Here is a 17,077-nt window from a genome sequence, read left to right on the forward strand (position 1 = left end):
TTGATTGGTTTGTTTCTTAGATTAATATTCAATTGTCCGATACTCTGTTTTTTGATTACTGTGGCTCAACATCTTGTTTATTTTGGTAAATGTTCTAAATTTTAGTTTGATTTCAATCTGATATGAATACAATCTTGTTATGAGACAAATGAGTCATGGGAGTCGGCTTTAAAAAATGTGAAGGAAATTGAGTTTAAATGATCTTGCTGCTTTTATTTTATTTATTTATTAATTAAATCGGTAGTAGCATGCTTAGGCCGACCACACTTGGGTAGGCAAACGTTTAAGGCGTTTATGTTTTAATTTTTTGAGGTGAGAGGATGCCCCTTTAGTTAATTAATTTATCCGGGAATGCCCCGAAGAACTTGTAAATATTTTGGAGGCCGTAATGAACACCATGGAGGAAGTATAGTGTAGGTTAGCTTAGGATTTTAATTTTCACTTTTATTTTTCTTTTATTAGGTGGGGACAACCCCGAGCCTCTTCTGTGTTTATATTTGCTTTTTGTATGTTTCTACCTCAATTTGAGTATTTCTAAAAGCCAACTAGATCATGTGCGCAACCGTGATTTTTACGGGACTTGGAAAATGCCTAATATATTTTCTCCCAGTCAAATGGACCCCCTTATCTAGAATCTCTGATGCAGTCAGTTTAAGATTCAAATGTGATTTGAAAAAAAAATTATTTTTAAACGGTGACCTGGCACACCGAAATCAAATGTCAGGTGGCGACGCTGAAAAATCTTTTGAAACACAATCTTTGTCACTTTCATGATTGAAAACCCTTTGAGTTTTAAGACCACTTTTTTATATTTTAAAGGGGTTAGTGAGGTGAAAAAAGGGGTGTGACAGTACCTGTTGTGGACATATACTCAAGTTGTTACCTGAAACTCAAGCAGGCTCTCCTTAAGCTTTCGGGAAGCGTCTAAGCTTCTCTGATTCAATCCTTTAGTGAATGCTTCAGCTGCCCATTCATCCGCGACAATGAAGCAACATTATTTCTTTCTGGAATCGAGTAATGAACTCTCGTAATAATTCGGATTCTCCCTGTGCGATTCTGAATATGTCGGCCTTCCAGGCTTGTACTTTTCTAGCCCCGGCATGAGCCTTGATGAAAGAATCTGTGAGCATCTCAAAGGAATTTATGGAATGCTCGGGTAATAATGAATGCCATGTTAGATCTCTCCTCGTGAGGGTTTCTCCTAATTTCTTTAGCAACACAGATTCAATTTCGTGAGGAGCTAAATTATTTCCTTTTACCGTTATTGTGTAGGTGGTAATATGCTCCTGTGGGTCTGAAGTCCCGTCATACTTTGGCACTTCAGGCATTTTGAACCGCTTCGGGATTAGTTCTGGTGCCGCACTCGGCTTGTACGGCAATTGAGTATACTTCTTCGAGTCCGGGACTTTCAATATTGGTGGCGCGTTCGGGATTTGTTCTATGCATGCGTTTACTTACCTCATAAACTGTAAAAGTTCATTCTTGAATGCATTGTTCTCTTTATTGAGACCAGGTCCGCTCCCCCTAGTCCCGTCGGAGCCAACTTCACCCCTGGGAGTGTTGTTGTCGACTGTCTGCGTTGTTTGGTTTGCGGGAACACCGGGAGGAATTGGATCTCGTATGTTTGCATTATTCGAAGCCCCTGATAATGCCTGCTTCAGCTCCGTCATAACCTTATCCTGCCGTATGAGATTGCCTAGAATGATCGCATGTTGCTCTTAGAGGACCCTTACCACATCCATGACATGCTCTTTATCAGCATCATTGGGAGTTGCGAGTTGTCTCTCGAACCTGTCGAGAGTACTGCCTGTCATGCACCGGCGTGGCGTCATTCCCCTCATTGCGGGTGTCATTGATTGAATCCTCGAAATGAGGTTTATCCCCTCGAATTTCAGGGTTGTGCGTGTTGTTAACAGTGTTATCTGCCATTTTTTGTAATTTTTTAAGACAAAATAATCAAATCACGTTAGTAAAAAAAGGCAAGGATCAATTTAATTGCACGACTGTCTAGGCCCCACTGTGGGCGCCAAACTGTTTACCCGTAAAACGGTACAGTTGAATTTATACATGGTTTCTAGACAAGTGAACTAATTTGATCCTGAAATAATGCAATAATTGAAGAAATGTACAATACTTAGCCTTAAAATGTAAATGAAACAGCAAAGATGACCGTTTCGGGAACAAGGTTTCCGGGCACAACAATGATGAAATCAAAAAGCGAAAAGTAAGATTGTATTAAGCTTTGTATAGAATGTAGTGTAAGTTTAGCCTGAAAAATCGTGTCCTTACAATGACAATTGAGCTCATTATTTATATCTATGCAGAAGGTTCTTGGGTCGTGCCCTTCTTTAATGTCAATTATGAGGAGCATTGATGAAGACGTAACGGTGACCATAAATGTCAAATCCCTTGTAACGGGTAACTACTCTTAGTGCATGAATATTCTCTATTGAATGCTACCGGGAGAAGAGCATTTATCACATCTTTATGAGCATTATTCTTTCTGGTGACAAACGAAACAACCTTCTTCAGTCTTCAGTCATCCCCGTTTTTGGTTCCACGTGTCCCTTTCTCGGATGGCCACGTGCCATAACGTAGTTTACCCAATACAATGGTATTTAAACACATTGATTCGGTATTTTCGATGTTCGATTCTTAAAAGGATATACTAATACTATATTTAATTAAATTTGATTTTTCTTCGTTCGGTTTCGATTTATTTGGTCTGATAACTTCGATTTGTTCGGCTCGAGCTAACTTTTGGTTGAGTTAAGTTCACTATTTATTTCTTTATCAAATATCCTATTCACTTTCGAACAAATCCACTATAAATTTTGAGGATGACAAACCAACCAATAAATTATATACAAATAATAAAAGTTGCTTTTTAAAATATAAAAAAGAATTATTCGTATACCCTAGTTATTCTCACGAAAAAGGAAAAGAAAAAGCAAAAAAAAGGAGGTTCTCAATAAAATAAAAATATATTAAAAATTAATAACAACTAGGCTGAAAGACAGAAAAATCCTACGTGCTTTGCCACTCGCCCCCAAAACGTTTCGTTAAAATAAGTACACTCGTGGTGTGCGTGTATTCAAACTTCAAAGCTTTGTTAAGTGTGAGAGAAAATTGTAAGTAGCAACCAGCAAGTGAAAGAAGACGCTGGAGAGGAAGGAAACCCAGGTGCATTGACCTGAACGGTAATTTTTGCATATATTGCAATCACCAGTTGTTTGCTAGATCTCCTTTTTTTTGGGCAGCTTTGGTTTCAGTTTGCCTGCCATGTGTTTGTCAAAATGCCTTCTGAAAGTTCATCTTCGCACGTCACAATGCCAAGCTGAATCAGGATTCTCACATGTATAAGCTGTAAAACTGAACCTGCCATAAGCGCACATTTGAATGCGTTGTTAAAAATTAACCTAAATGTATCATTTGGAAAGATTAGTCATTACATGTGCTCACATAAGCAATGTTTAAAATTACTTGCATAGAAAACTAACTTCTATATTTATAGTGTGAATACCCTTTGCCCCTAAATTTTCTCTGTTCTTTTCTTCCCGTAATGTAACAGTCAAAATGCTGGCTTCTAAGGGAGCAGTTGTCCCAGATTCTAGAGTGATGATGAGGACCTTATTCTCCCCCTGCAATGTATGTCATAACACTCTTAGAAAGGGAGTTTGTAGCTTCATATGCTTCCTTCTTCATTTTTTCTTTTATGTTTAGAAGCTCAGATTTCCTTTTTGATGATGAATCTTCTTGATACTTCATATGAAGTCTCCTCATTAATACTTGCCTTTTTTAACTTCGCTCAAGAATCTTGTAAAAGTAGCACCTTTTATGTTGTTTCATCTTTAAATAAAGAAGCCAGATTATAAGTGTGAACTATCAGGATATATAAGAAGCTACCATCGTTTTACATGTTAAGCTGTTGAATGCTGAGAACCGCGTAACCAAGGTTTTCGACATGCCTCAATATGAAGCAATAATTTACCTTTCTCATATGAATAAGACCCGAGTTGCATTTCAGAAAAAGTGGTCCCACTTCAAAAGATGCATCTGCAGAGGGGGAAAGGATTAGTAAAGGAACAAACCACAACTTTGACTAACTAGTAGAAGAAGTAAATCAAGGTGCTGCTGAACAAATTGTTCGAAGACAAAATCCTATAATGAGGCTTGTCTGTAAAAGTTGTGATGATACAATATGTTTGCCAATTCAAGAGGGAAGATCATATTTGTTTTCCCTCTGTCAAAGCAAATATTGCTTTCTTGAAGTAGAAAGATGAAGTGCGGTCCATTGCTCCTTCTGTTCGTACTTTGTCAAAAGTTTGGTGGAATTTTCATTTACAACAGTTCTCTATGTGGAAAACCTCTGACTCTCTGGTTTAAGTATCCTTTACCTCTTGAACTGATAAATTTTTGCATAAAATAGAAAATGGTTATTTTTGAATTGTATATGTTGGAATAGTTAACAAAGGTAATATCTTCTCCATTTACCATTAACTACTTAAGAGTGAGTTGATTTTGAATATGATGGGGATGTGTTTTGATATTATTATCCAATAACTGCAAGCCAATTCAAGCATTTGGATGCATTTTCCCCTATACCTCCATGCGCTCCTATCCCACCCACCCTCCCTTTTTCCTGACTGTCTTTTAGGATGTAATGTGTGCAACAATTTTTGCTTAAACCATAGCAAATTTCATCCTTTATTCTGTTATATGTAGTTCTGAAGGACTTTATCACTTCTAAGTAGATGTTGCATTTAATGATTACTTTTTAAAATTTAACAAGATATTTGACACATTAGTGCAAGAGTGTATTTTATGGAAAACAATTTTGGTCCCTACTTCAATTGCTTCCCTTGCTCTGATGTACCAAATGTGCTAGATACAAGATACATAACCTTCCCTTGGCTCGGAGTAGTGCAATAGAGTTTATGAACCAATCAGCTCTATATCTTTGAGTTTATGGACAATACTATCTTTGATTTTCTCGCTTTCGGGGTACTCTATTAAGATATTCTATATTTGGCTTAAAAAATCACACCTCTTTAATCAAATCAAATTATTGTTATCCAGATTTCACATATACCAGTTATTAGCTTTGGACGGAAAAGCTCGTCAAAAGCCTATAGTGCAAAAATGGAGCTCTCAATCACACAACCTGATGATTGGCATCTTCATCTTCGTGATGGTGACGTTCTTAAGACAGTTGTCTCGCACAGGTCTTTAGTTAAATTCTTAAGCTGATGGTGTGGGACTCTAATCAATATTGAGTAGCCGATTATGATAGATTATAGTTTATGTTCAGTTCCTTCTTTCCTTCTTCTACCACTTTGTTTAATTCGGTTTCTTATCTTGATTTTGACTTGTTCATGCTGCATTCTTTGATAAAGTGCACATCACTTTGGGAGGGCAATAGTTATGCCAAATTTGAAGCCTCCTATCACGACCACCGCTGCTGCTGTAGCATACCGGGAAGCGATATTGAAATCTTTGCCTGCCAATAGTGATTTCAATCCTCTTATGACACTTTATTTAACAGATACAACCAGTCCTCTTGAAATCAAACTAGCAAGTAAGTCCAATATATTTTTTTATATGGAAATATCTTTTATTTAAAATCACATAAAATTACATTAGATGTTATTCTTTTTTTTGTTGTTGTGATAAGGTAGGGTAAACATTAGATGTTATATATGACATTCTTCTATCATAGTGCAGGCACGTATCTTAGGAAACAAAAAAATAAGTTTCAGTGAATGATAATAGTTGAACATACATGTCAATAAGATCATGACAGAAAAGGCACCACTAGAAAGCCTATTTGTTAAACTTTAAGTAGTGCTGAAATAAGAGACATTGTAATTCTTCATTAATTCATTCTAAAGCTGACGTTTTAGTTTTGCTATTGTGACAATGTATACCTTTGGTTAATAAAAAACTATTACTCCCTGCAGCCTTGCTTCTGGCATCGTACTTCGATGATTTTGTATAGTTTTTCAGGTGGTAATATAAATGGTACTAGGGGGTCAGGGAAATGTAGTTCCAAATTTGAACATAAGACCTTAAAATTCTTTTCAAACCAATTTCTCCCTGTTGCTTTGCTTCTAACGTCCTACTTTGGTGGTTTGGCTTTCTAGATGTTTGTAAAATGGGCACCTAGGGTTCAGGGAAGTGTAATTCATAATTTGTTCTTAAGACATTAAAGTTCAAGGCTAGATTCTCGGCTACCTGCCATCCTTTGCTTTTTTTTGGTCTTCTTGTTATGTCTACTTTCGTGTCAGATCATTATCCTTGAAATTCTGAAGTCAGTGTTGCGAGGCTCTTGTCCTTTACAAAGTCCGGCTCCACTTACCTCCATGGGAATTTAAACATGTTGAATTTTGTAGCATTTAAGTTAAACTGATTGTGTACAGTCAGCTGGGTGCAGTTTTCTTTCCATAGTGAATGGTCCATGTTCATATTTTTCTTTCCATGAAAGCATTTATGTATTATCTTTTTTTTCTTTTTCTTTTTGTTGTTTTATCTAGTATTTTGTCCATTTTTTTCTAATAAGATGAGAGTAAAACAGGAGAGAGCCAGGTCGTATTTGGGGTGAAGTTATATCCTGCTGGTGCCACGACAAATTCACAAGATGGAGTGACTGATCTCTTCGGGAAGTGTTTACCAGTTCTACAGGAAATGGTTGAGCATAATATGCCTCTGCTGGTAACTTGATGCTAAACTTGGTGCTAAGTGATTCTTGTTCCACCAGAACGTTGCATAAGCTATAGTGTACATGCTAACCTTACCACCAAAAAGATATTGCTATTTACATTGTAGAAAGCTGCACATTAAAACCTGTCTCTTTATGTCGTGCTAGCTCTAGGTTTTAGCGGTTGGCTGATGCATCTTTTGAAGGTTAGTCTTCTTCTTGAGAGGTTATGTTTTTGAGATGTTATGTTGGGGAAAACGCAAAGAAGATTCAGTAACCTCTCAATAAGAGCACTTTGCCTTTTGACAAAAAAAATGACAAAAATTATGGTACTCTCAAGAATAGGACCCTCAGTTGTGCTTTGTTCACATTATTAAACACAATTGGAACAAAAAGATAATATATATTTTAAGAGAAGAAATTTGCACTCAGTGAAAGAATCTGTCAAAGTAATGAATGGAGCTGCATACAAGATAACAGTGCACCAATCATTTTCTCGCCCTTTACTGCACAACTCCGAAGTAAACTTGCTAACACGGACAAATTTGGCCATGTGAAGCAAACCTTTCACAGTGCCATGGTTCTGTCTTTGCTTTGGTCAGTTAAAACTTCTTTTCGAACAGACCATTTGTCAGCTAAAACTTAAAAGGAAGTAACCCGTCATTGATGCTTCTATACGAAGTTTCTGAACTAGTCTTTGTGGTCAAACTATCTTAAAGTGTTGATTACTTTTCACCCTATTTAAGACATTATTACAGATTAATTATCATCATAATTCTTATGGTAATACTGGTTCATCATTGAGTTTTAAAATGACAGATGTTATTGTCATCCATTTAGTTGGGCTAGCATTTCATAACAGAGCAGCACTTATATTTTTCAATTTTTTTCTGCTTTGCTTATGGATACTGGAGACTGCTAGAATTGATCTCATCAAGTCTATTACTATCAACATATTCTAGTGCGCTGGGTTTTCAGGATTATTGTTGTTTTTTATTTCAAACAGAAATGCTGTTGTCTGTTCCTTGAACCTTCTCTTATTATTTCTTTCCTATGCTAGTCGCTTTTCTAGTTTCATTTTATCTTTTGGATCTCTATAAAATAAATTCAGCATTTAACTGTAGTAACTCAACCTTAATCGTGTCTTTTTCTTCTCCCAAATATTCTGCCAAAGCTTGTGGTTTTTGTCATTTTCCTTGAAATAACTTCATTTCATAGGATTTTTATGTATTACAGTTGACTGCAGGTTCATGGAGAGGTTACAAATCCTGAGGTTGACATTTTTGATCGAGAAAAAGTATTCATTGAAACGCTTCTAAGCCCTTTGGTTCAGAAATTTCCACGATTGAAGGTCGTGATGGAGCATGTTACAACCATGGATGCTGTAAAGTTTGTTGAATCTTGCACTGAAGGTGATCTTTTCTACTTGATCCACCTCTTTGAACTTCTCTCTTCTTGTCAGTTGAAAGAACTTTATTGACCCTCCTTTTCAAATGCTAATTTTGCCTTGCTATCGTTCTTTTAAAGGAAATGTTGCAGCGACTGTCACCCCACAGCATCTTGTTTTGAACAGGAATTCTCTCTTCCAAGGGGGCTTCCAACCGCATAATTACTGCCTTCCAGTGCTCAAAAGAGAGATCCACAGTAATATCCTTTATCTTTTCATAATGATGCTCAGATTCTTTCTTGTATATTTGGTGTTTGTCTTTCGGTTTCAAGAACAATCATGAAGTAACATTTCTTTTAAATTTTGAAAAACCAGCTAGGATTCTTTTTAACCACCTTAGTGACTACAATGTCATGTAGATCTTGTTTGGTTCAAAGAAGGGGATTGGGAACTTGTTCATTTTCTTCTCCTGCATAAAGGACTTACCATTAACCTCCACTTGTTTGGTTCGACTCCAACTGAAGTGGAAGAAGTTGATTTCCTAATTCCCCAAGTTTAGACGGTTTTGAAAAGTTGAGGAGTTGCATATCCTACACGTTTTCTTTTCCTCAAGCAAGGTTAATTTTTTCCTCATCCTTTACTTCCCTTCCAGTGAGTCCTTTTTCACTCTGTCCAACCATAATTTATGAGAATATAGGTTTTGAGAAGGTAAGGTAATGTATGAGAATATAACTAATATTAGAATTTCCTCCAAGGTTATTTTTGAGCTTGTTTCTTTGCCATTTTTTACTTGAGCACATTGTTGGATTGTAAAGATGTAGTTCAGCAGACACACCTTCTTAGTTAATAGCTTGAAAAGATCTAGAGTGCAACTTATATCACTTGACTTCGCCTCATGTCCAAATAGTTTGAATCGGCTACACTACACGAATCCTCTGTGGCCATTCGGCTCCACTCCTGATTAATATTTTTCCAGTAATGAGTAATTGTATTTTAAGGAAAATTAGGGATTCTTTTAAACTAAAGGTTCTCTAGATCTCTTTTTTTTCCTGCACGAATAAAAGGAAGGACATAAATACCAAATGATGTGGTATGCTTCTTTAGCTACACCTGGCTATGGTGTGGAACCCTTGCTTATACTTCAAAAAGAATATTGTCTATATGCCTACTATCGTGTTAGAATATGGCATTTTGATCTTGCTTTATGGATTATCTAAGATATACTGTCACCATAACAAAGAAGAATTGGATTAACGGCTACCGAGCCATCTACCTTGAAAATTTGAAAGTTAGGTAGAAGCTGTATTTGCCTGTTATTGACCCTTTTCTGGGTACAATAATTTGCTGAAAGTTTCCTCGTCTAACCTTTTTTTTTTGGGCTCTTTGTAAGAGTTATGAAAGTTTTAGTCTTGCTGATGCTAATATATGTGTCACGAATCACTATATGATCAAGCTCTCTTTAATTTGTTAATTCTATCCATTGCTTTTTGAAATAAAAAAGTGAACCAAGTGCTTGAAACAAAATTCTTATCGTATATATAGATTCATTGCTCACAAGGTTACAAGATCTATTGCATTGGTCTTTCCCATATTTTGCTACTTTTCTCTTTTCTCTTGTTCACTTGGTACATATTCTAATCTAATAAGCAGTTTCGCTTTGAACTATACAGGGCAGGCTCTTGTGTCAGCTGTAACAAGTGGAAGTAAAAGATTTTTTCTTGGGACTGACAGCGCTCCTCATGATAGACGAAAGAAAGAATGTTCTTGCGGGTGTGCTGGTATTTACAATGCTCCTGTAGCCTTATCAGCATATGCGAAGGTGTTTGAACAGGTAATTGCAATGGATGTCTATAGTGTTTCTTGCGAATGTTACTTTTGTACTCTTTGTTTGAAGTTTGATGGAGATGGATGAATACATGCCCTGTTCATTTGTCCTAAAAATTAACTTCTTTACTCGAGACAAGTAATTATCTTGCATCACGAGAATAAATTTGGTTGTTTGCATTTTAGGCGAACGCACTTGACAAGCTCGAAGCATTTACTAGCTTCAATGGACCAGATTTCTATGGGCTTCCCAGGAACAACTCACAGATTAAGTTGAGCAAGACGCCATGGAAGGTGCCCGAATCCTTTTCCTATGCATCGGGAGATATTGTTCCCATGTTTGCTGGTCAAATGCTCGACTGGTTGCCCTCTCCTCTCTGAGAGAGAAAAAGAGATTCCCATTCTCATCTGACATTCTTGTTGTACTGTAATATTGTGATTATGGACTATAGGGGTATTCATCTTTGCTTTCCTGTTGATTTGGCATTATCGGAAATTCAGAATGATAAAGGTCATTTCGATAATACCTTTTCAGCCAAAAAAGTATCGAAATAATAATAAAGCTTTCTGGATGTGACTGCAAATTAAGCTATAAATCTTTTGTTGAATCATGTTAGCAATTTAGTCTCTCGTAGCGTACTTCTACAACTTTTTATTTTTGTTTTATATAATATTAAATAAGCGAAATAATAGATAAAGATTCATATTGCTAATCTCAAGTTGTGATCGTAACAGAGATGCAGTACTAGTTGTTGCAAGTGACCAACACATGACTAGTGACTTTGACTAAGTACTCTTTCATTTGCTTATGAAGGAAAACGATTAAAACGGGCGAGAATTATTCCCAGTAAGATGGCATTGGTTTTCAATTTAGACTACGTGTCAATGTCATAGACACAAGCGACAGGATTATATTATTCAGAGGAAAAGACAGTTGACGTCTACCCTGTTGGGTTTGAAGGAGGTTGTATTCAATAAATCTATCTCAAATCTTCCAGATATAGCCAGCTATTGATTACAGGTCTATACCAAAGTATTGTTCCTCTGCTTTCCTCAAAGGTCACATACTCGCATTGAGGATGAATATCATATATATACGAACGATTATCAAGATCAATTGAAAAATTAAAATTGTTCAGCACTTGCTAAGAACAAAGTATAAAGGCACATGGAAAAGGAAGAAGATACGCAAACATATGTGAACCATACATGTACGAAGCAAAATAATTGATTAGTCATACCTTTATATTTTTGAAAAGTTTGAATCACATTTGACAGGAATGCAGACAACATTTTCTAATCAACATATTCCCATCATATTAACACGGGTACTGTATCTGAATCTAACAATGTAGGAGCTCAGTAAAATACTTAAACCCACGGCCAACTCAATCGTATGATCATCACGTCCAAGAAAAGTAGCATGCCAAAATTTATGTCCGCAAGCCACAGCACGAAACCAGGTCCCAGTTAGCTGTTAAAACTGTTCATCATATCCTGTCTTTACCTCATGCTGGCAGTTGAAGCTTGGCATTATTTTTCCAACTGCAAAACAAATTTATTAGTAGTTTGTTTGCATCGTCAAGAAGTAGCCACTCCAAAAAGCTTTAAGGAATTGCTACCTGATGAAGTAATAATAAAAGAAATCTGCATAAAGGGCCGTCTGGACAAGACCAGAGACGCAAGCTGCAAAAGGAAGAAAAATAATTCAACTTTGAAGAACCATTGCGACTGGCAAACAAATATTACTGGTTGTATCTTGGAAACTTACATATCCATCTAGTGAAATGCGGCTCTGTCAAATAGCGGTAAATCCAGTTTAAGATGTAAAATGCACGATAGGCCCTGTAATCATAAATCCAGCATGTCAGTGACAATACCAAATAAATCTTTAACTATTTGAAATCAAATTGTAAAATATTATTATGCCTGACATTATACAACTAGAAAGAAACATATCCAGCGTGTGTACATAACTTAAGAACCTTTAACAGTTAGATCCCTTTCTGCTCCAAGGATTATAATACAAAAGGGAAGAGAAACAAAATCAAGACGGATGATAAATACGGGTAGACAGTGAGCGTCGTGTGAGAAAGAGACCACAAATCCATTTTTTTTTCATACAATGACCTTACTAATCATTTCCCTTTCTTTTGCAGTGAGATGGATATAATTGCTATAACAATAAATAGTTCAACGGCTTAAGGAACATTTTAATGGAAGATCCTGCCCTGCAGAGTAAGGAAAGCATCACTTGCAATAATGTAATACATGTAAAAAAGGATTCTCAGGACCTAAGACATCTTCTTTTGCACTGTACTGTAATATGGAAGATCTGGAGTATGTTCCTAAATTTTTTTGGAGATCAGTGGTTAAAGCGCACTACTGAAGAACACTTTCACAAGCTGGAGAAGATAGAAACTACAAAGACAGTTTAAGTACTGATAGAATACAGTTCCCCCATGCATCGTGTTGGTATATGGAAAAGAGGAACCAATGCTTTGAAGGAAGAGTATGTATCACATCATTTAGAGTTCAAATGTTCACAATCATGTGTAGAAGATAGATTCTTGGATGAACTTCATTAACTCCTTGCATAATTAAAATGGAGACTAGTCTTTTCTAGCAGCACTCAATTGGGCTGTTCTGCGAACAAATTTGTACGAACTTATGAAAATAAATAAACAGCAAATTGTCCAATGTCAGCTCTGACTGATAATCGAACTCGGATAAAAAAAAATAGATATGCCCAAATCAACATAAAATTGCTCCAATTTTCAAAATATGATGCAAAATAATGTCCTTTCAGGAAGTGGCCAGATTTACCGGAGAAGAAGCATACCCAAGGAAGAACACATATTGGCCAGTCAGATTATCAACGTTCCCACTTCTTTGCAAGAGTACCAACTGGGGAAGAATGGCAACTGCCTCCAGGTATATTGAGAAAGCCCAAAACACCTGAAACAACAATATATGTAGCATCAACAGTGTCAACAGGGAGCAAGCAAATTTAAATTCGAGAATCAAGACTCGGCAAAAAAAGGATAAAGAAAACAAGTAACACAATCTCTGTCACAGGGTCATTGCGGAAATTCTAATCAGTCGTAGGAGGATTTAATGGAAGCTTATTAATTAGTATAGCACCTTGCAACATAGTGTAAGGCTCAATCCTCACTGGCATTCCCCACCCCACCCCCCAAATCCCATCCCTTTTCCTCTCCTAGCCCACAAAATAAAAAGAAGAGACTCAATCATTAATGATATAAACTGATGAGTCAAAGTATAAGGATACCATGAGTACTGAGAAATCTCATTTATCTTCTTTTTATCTCTTTTGATGTACTGGGCTTAATGGAGGAACCTCATACTGTTAACACTGCCTAGACAGACAGCTAGATGAATGAAACGGAAGGGAAACCAAGAATGAAAATACAGGAAGACATTTCAAATCATATAGACAAGAAGATGTCTTTACTCATGCAAATTGTAATGAAACATACTATGAACAACACCAAGTCGTAAAAGAAATGCACAAAATTTGCAATGAAACATACTATGAACAACAGCAAGTCGTAAAAGAAATGCACCAAATCCACACCCATATGCATTGAGAGTTTCATTGACCTAGTAAGGTTATAGAGGATGAGAATACTTGGCGAGGACAGTGGAAAAAAGAATTCGAGAGTTCAGCTGGCTCTGAATAGGGGAAAGTAGCCAGAGCCCAGAGTCAAATACAAAATAGACAAGGTCAAACTTCAGTCACAACTATGTTTGCCCTTGGATCTGGTTAAATCAACATAACAGAACATTCCAATACAAGAGATGCAAACAACTAACCCAAATGACTATTACAGAAATTCTTCTTCAAGATAGGGCAGGCTGATTCAGATGTTAACAACAGCTGATTACTTAAGGAAGGTCTATCCATTCACATGACTGCAAACATATCATTTCAATATGTGTCAGGCTGCTGACCGTATATTGCCGACGTAAATAGTTTATATCTTCTTATGAGAACTCCTAGGTCACTATAAAATCGTTCATAGCTTGTCATGCAAACTCAGAGATAATCATGAAATGGGTTACCTTAAGAAGGTCTGTACAAGCACTCTTTCAAGGTTGCAATAACCATGTACATGCAGAGTAGCATGTGAGTAATAGCAAACAGACATTTTATGGTGTTCATTCACTTAGTGACGGACTGACTATGTGAGCTTGCTCACATTGTTGGTCTCAAGCCCAGATAAAGGAGGAGGATTATGGTAGGCTGACAAACAGCATAAAATTAGTCAATTTACCATGAATCCTCATGATACTGAAAATAGCATCTGGACGTGCCCATCTAGGAGTGCATTGCACCGGCAACCGGAAGTTTGAGAGGAGCTTGAATGGAGTGACATGGTCAGTGATGAACCATAAAGCCGACCCAAACTTGCTTAGAATTGAGGGATAATTGTTAATGTATTCGATGTCACTAGTAATGGATTCAAAGAAACACAACACTTCTAGAGAAATTCACTATTTACAGTAGCCAGCCTATTAAAATTCAACTCTGAAAACATGGTTGTCGCAAGCACCAACAGGATGCTGTGCTTGCCAAGATCAACATATATAAGTCACCAGCTAACATAAAAAATTAAGTGAGAAGAAGCAAGATTATCATTGCTAGGAAAATCCATATAAAATAGTTAGAACATTTACAGATCACTACTAACCTCCTGAAAGGTAAACTTCTCATGAAGAACAAGCCCCAAAGCGAAACATGCTCCAACAAGAATCCAGTAACGAAAAGTATCTAGCTCACGATCATATGAGCGCCTGACAACCCGGTGGTACCTCATACACCAGACAATTGCCAAAGAGCTTCCAATAAAAACCAGTTTCATCACAGTGTTGTAAAGAGATATGAAGTCGCTGAACAAATCCAGATACCGAGCCAAGAACACGATAGCATATAACTCCTGTGTCTTCAATGATATTCCTGAATACAGCTAACACTCTTAGCCAACTAGATTTCAGCACAAGTATATTTCAAGCCACTGGAAGATGCAATGAGTCCCTTCAATGGTGAAACTTAAAATATAATGTACAAAAAGGTCTGTACACGTCAATGAATGAGCTATTGAATTCTAAGAATCATATATTTTACTTTGTATTAAGAGAAAAGGTAAAGTTTCATTCTCTTTTTCTTTTTTGATAAGCTTGTGCACACCTCAACTATTTCACCGGCTACCTGCATGCTACCTCCCACCAGCATAGGTAGTGGGTAGCTTTGTCTAGACCGAGTGTTTAAAATGTTTGCTGCAATTTAAATCCTGGTCTCTGAGTTTTGCACCCTCTTCGTTAACCACTAGGCAACACCCTTGGTACATCTGTAATTATACCGAGGTATTTATGACCTTCCTTATTAGTAATCTAAGTCCTAACATACCATACTTCAGCTGGTTTGCTGATTTACTTTTGTTGAAAACATCCACTAGAAACGAACATGTTAACGTGTATCTCTTCATATTTTCAAATTACTTACAGTGTCACTGATTTCACTAAATGTCCTACACAAATACAGATATCCACTTTGTATGTGGCACAAAGCTAGCCTAGTTAAAGGTCCAAGACTAGATATGACACAGAAATAGTCACGAAGCGTCAAAGAAGTTTCCAAACATTAACAAAAACGAATGCTCACACATGGCAATCTCTTGGTAGGTCTAAAACTGCGTCCAAGACCTATGAGATTCTGGACTTAGCATAAAGTCAATACTTCCTTGTAGATAAAATGTATCCTGTCCATTGCCTAATTCAGTAGTTATAACATAAAAGGAAAAACAGGCTGACTTCTCTTAGCTTGCTACTTTAATTTATCAAGAGCCACATAACATTATTATTACTTTTTCAATTCTGAATGCACAAATCAGAAACATAGCTCGCTATTAATTATGTATGTGTTCAATTTAAGACCTAATCAGATACGGTCATCTATGTATACAGCAAAACTACTCATATTCAGGTTTCAACATGAATAAAAATGAAATTAATTGAAAACAGAACCGTATGCAGAACTCTGTTTCACCTTCTGATGCGGAACTATTACATGCTACAGAATACACTCAGATTCTATGAGCTACATAATTCAAAGTTGACAAGTTTGCATCTGTTCGCACGTCTCACACACACAGAGATATATAATAGCTGATTGAGGAACTGAGAGTAAAAATGCAAAAGGGAAGAAGAAGACCTGAGCATGATTTGGTAGCGTAGATTTTGAGGAGGAGAACTAAGACACTAATCAAATGCGTCATGTCCCCCGCCAGTCTGAAGATATTCATGATTCCTAAACACCTCCTATCCCAGCCCTAGATTGATTCCTCTAGAAGAGTCTCAATTTCTGAAGAAAAATGATGAAGATTTGGGTTTTGGATTGGAAGTTGATAGAAATGCAGAAATGAAATGAAATGGAACTTGAATTGGAATTTGTTTTTGGGATCAGAATTCAGAAATACATTTTTTTTTTTTTTGGTATAATTGTGAGGTAAGCGGCTTGATATACACGTGTCAGTTCCAAACGTCCACGAGGCATGTGTTCAGAAAATGACAGTGGGGACGAGAAAAATGAAAAAAATAATTAATGGAGAGAGTAAATGATTCAACATTTTGACAATATAAATAAAGATCTTTCTGTTTTATTTAATAGGTAATAAAATTTTAAAAAATTGTTAAGAGCCATAAAATAAATTGCTCCGAAAAAACGAAAGCAAAACTTTTATTACTTGTTAGTGTTATATACTGCATATAATTGTGGTATCTTTTATTATATATAACTAGTTAATTTGTGCGCGCTTCACGCGCTTATGGAAAAGAATGAATTTATGATATGATCCTATTGTAAATTTAGTCAATATCAAGATAAAATAGATAAAAAATTTACATATACGCATACAAATATAAATATTTCCTTTTCAAAACGCTTCATATCATGAATGTCAAAATTAATTTCTTGTAAATCCTAAAAATAGAAAAAAATAGTTAATCATGTGCTTCCTTAATTCACAGAACAGAACATTTCAAAAAAATTGAAAATATCACTTTAAAATGGTAGGAGAATAAAACAACCAAAAGATGCAAACTTTATTGGTATAATCAAAATCTAATATCAAGTAAGAATCAAGAAT

General features: G+C 36.3%; 2 protein-coding genes across 4 annotated transcripts; one reads left to right on the forward strand and one right to left on the reverse strand.

Annotated features, from left to right (window-relative positions):
* The first annotated feature begins 3,030 nt into the window (after nt 1-3,030).
* LOC104115335 (dihydroorotase, mitochondrial) lies at nt 3,031-10,516 on the forward strand. 2 transcript variants are annotated; one of them, XM_009625931.4, is made up of 9 exons: nt 3,031-3,200; nt 3,572-3,648; nt 5,080-5,225; nt 5,397-5,578; nt 6,575-6,711; nt 7,944-8,109; nt 8,225-8,341; nt 9,755-9,915; nt 10,095-10,516. In XM_009625931.4, exons 2-9 carry the CDS (start codon nt 3,577-3,579, stop codon nt 10,287-10,289), a joined length of 1,176 nt encoding a protein of 391 aa, XP_009624226.1. In that variant the 5' UTR covers nt 3,031-3,200; nt 3,572-3,576; the 3' UTR covers nt 10,290-10,516. The 2 variants fall into 2 exon arrangements, with proteins under 2 accessions (XP_009624226.1, XP_009624227.1); XM_009625932.4 differs by lacking the exon at nt 3,572-3,648 and having other exon boundaries at nt 3,032-3,200.
* A 604-nt stretch (nt 10,517-11,120) lies between these two features.
* Nucleotides 11,121-16,383, reverse strand: LOC104115336 (ER lumen protein-retaining receptor A). Of its 2 annotated transcripts, XM_009625933.4 has the most exons (6): nt 16,144-16,383; nt 14,624-14,889; nt 12,751-12,866; nt 11,680-11,753; nt 11,531-11,594; nt 11,121-11,453 (listed from the first exon to the last, which is right to left on the reverse strand). In XM_009625933.4, exons 1-6 carry the CDS (start codon nt 16,232-16,234, stop codon nt 11,417-11,419), a joined length of 648 nt encoding a protein of 215 aa, XP_009624228.1. In that variant the 5' UTR covers nt 16,235-16,383; the 3' UTR covers nt 11,121-11,416. The 2 variants fall into 2 exon arrangements, with proteins under 2 accessions (XP_009624228.1, XP_018632884.1); XM_018777368.3 differs by lacking the exon at nt 11,121-11,453 and having other exon boundaries at nt 12,735-12,866.
* Between the last annotated feature and the right edge of the window lie 694 nt (nt 16,384-17,077).

Source organism: Nicotiana tomentosiformis, chromosome 2 (genome assembly GCF_000390325.3).
Source record: "Nicotiana tomentosiformis chromosome 2, ASM39032v3, whole genome shotgun sequence".
In the NCBI taxonomy this organism is placed as follows: domain Eukaryota; kingdom Viridiplantae; phylum Streptophyta; class Magnoliopsida; order Solanales; family Solanaceae; genus Nicotiana; species Nicotiana tomentosiformis.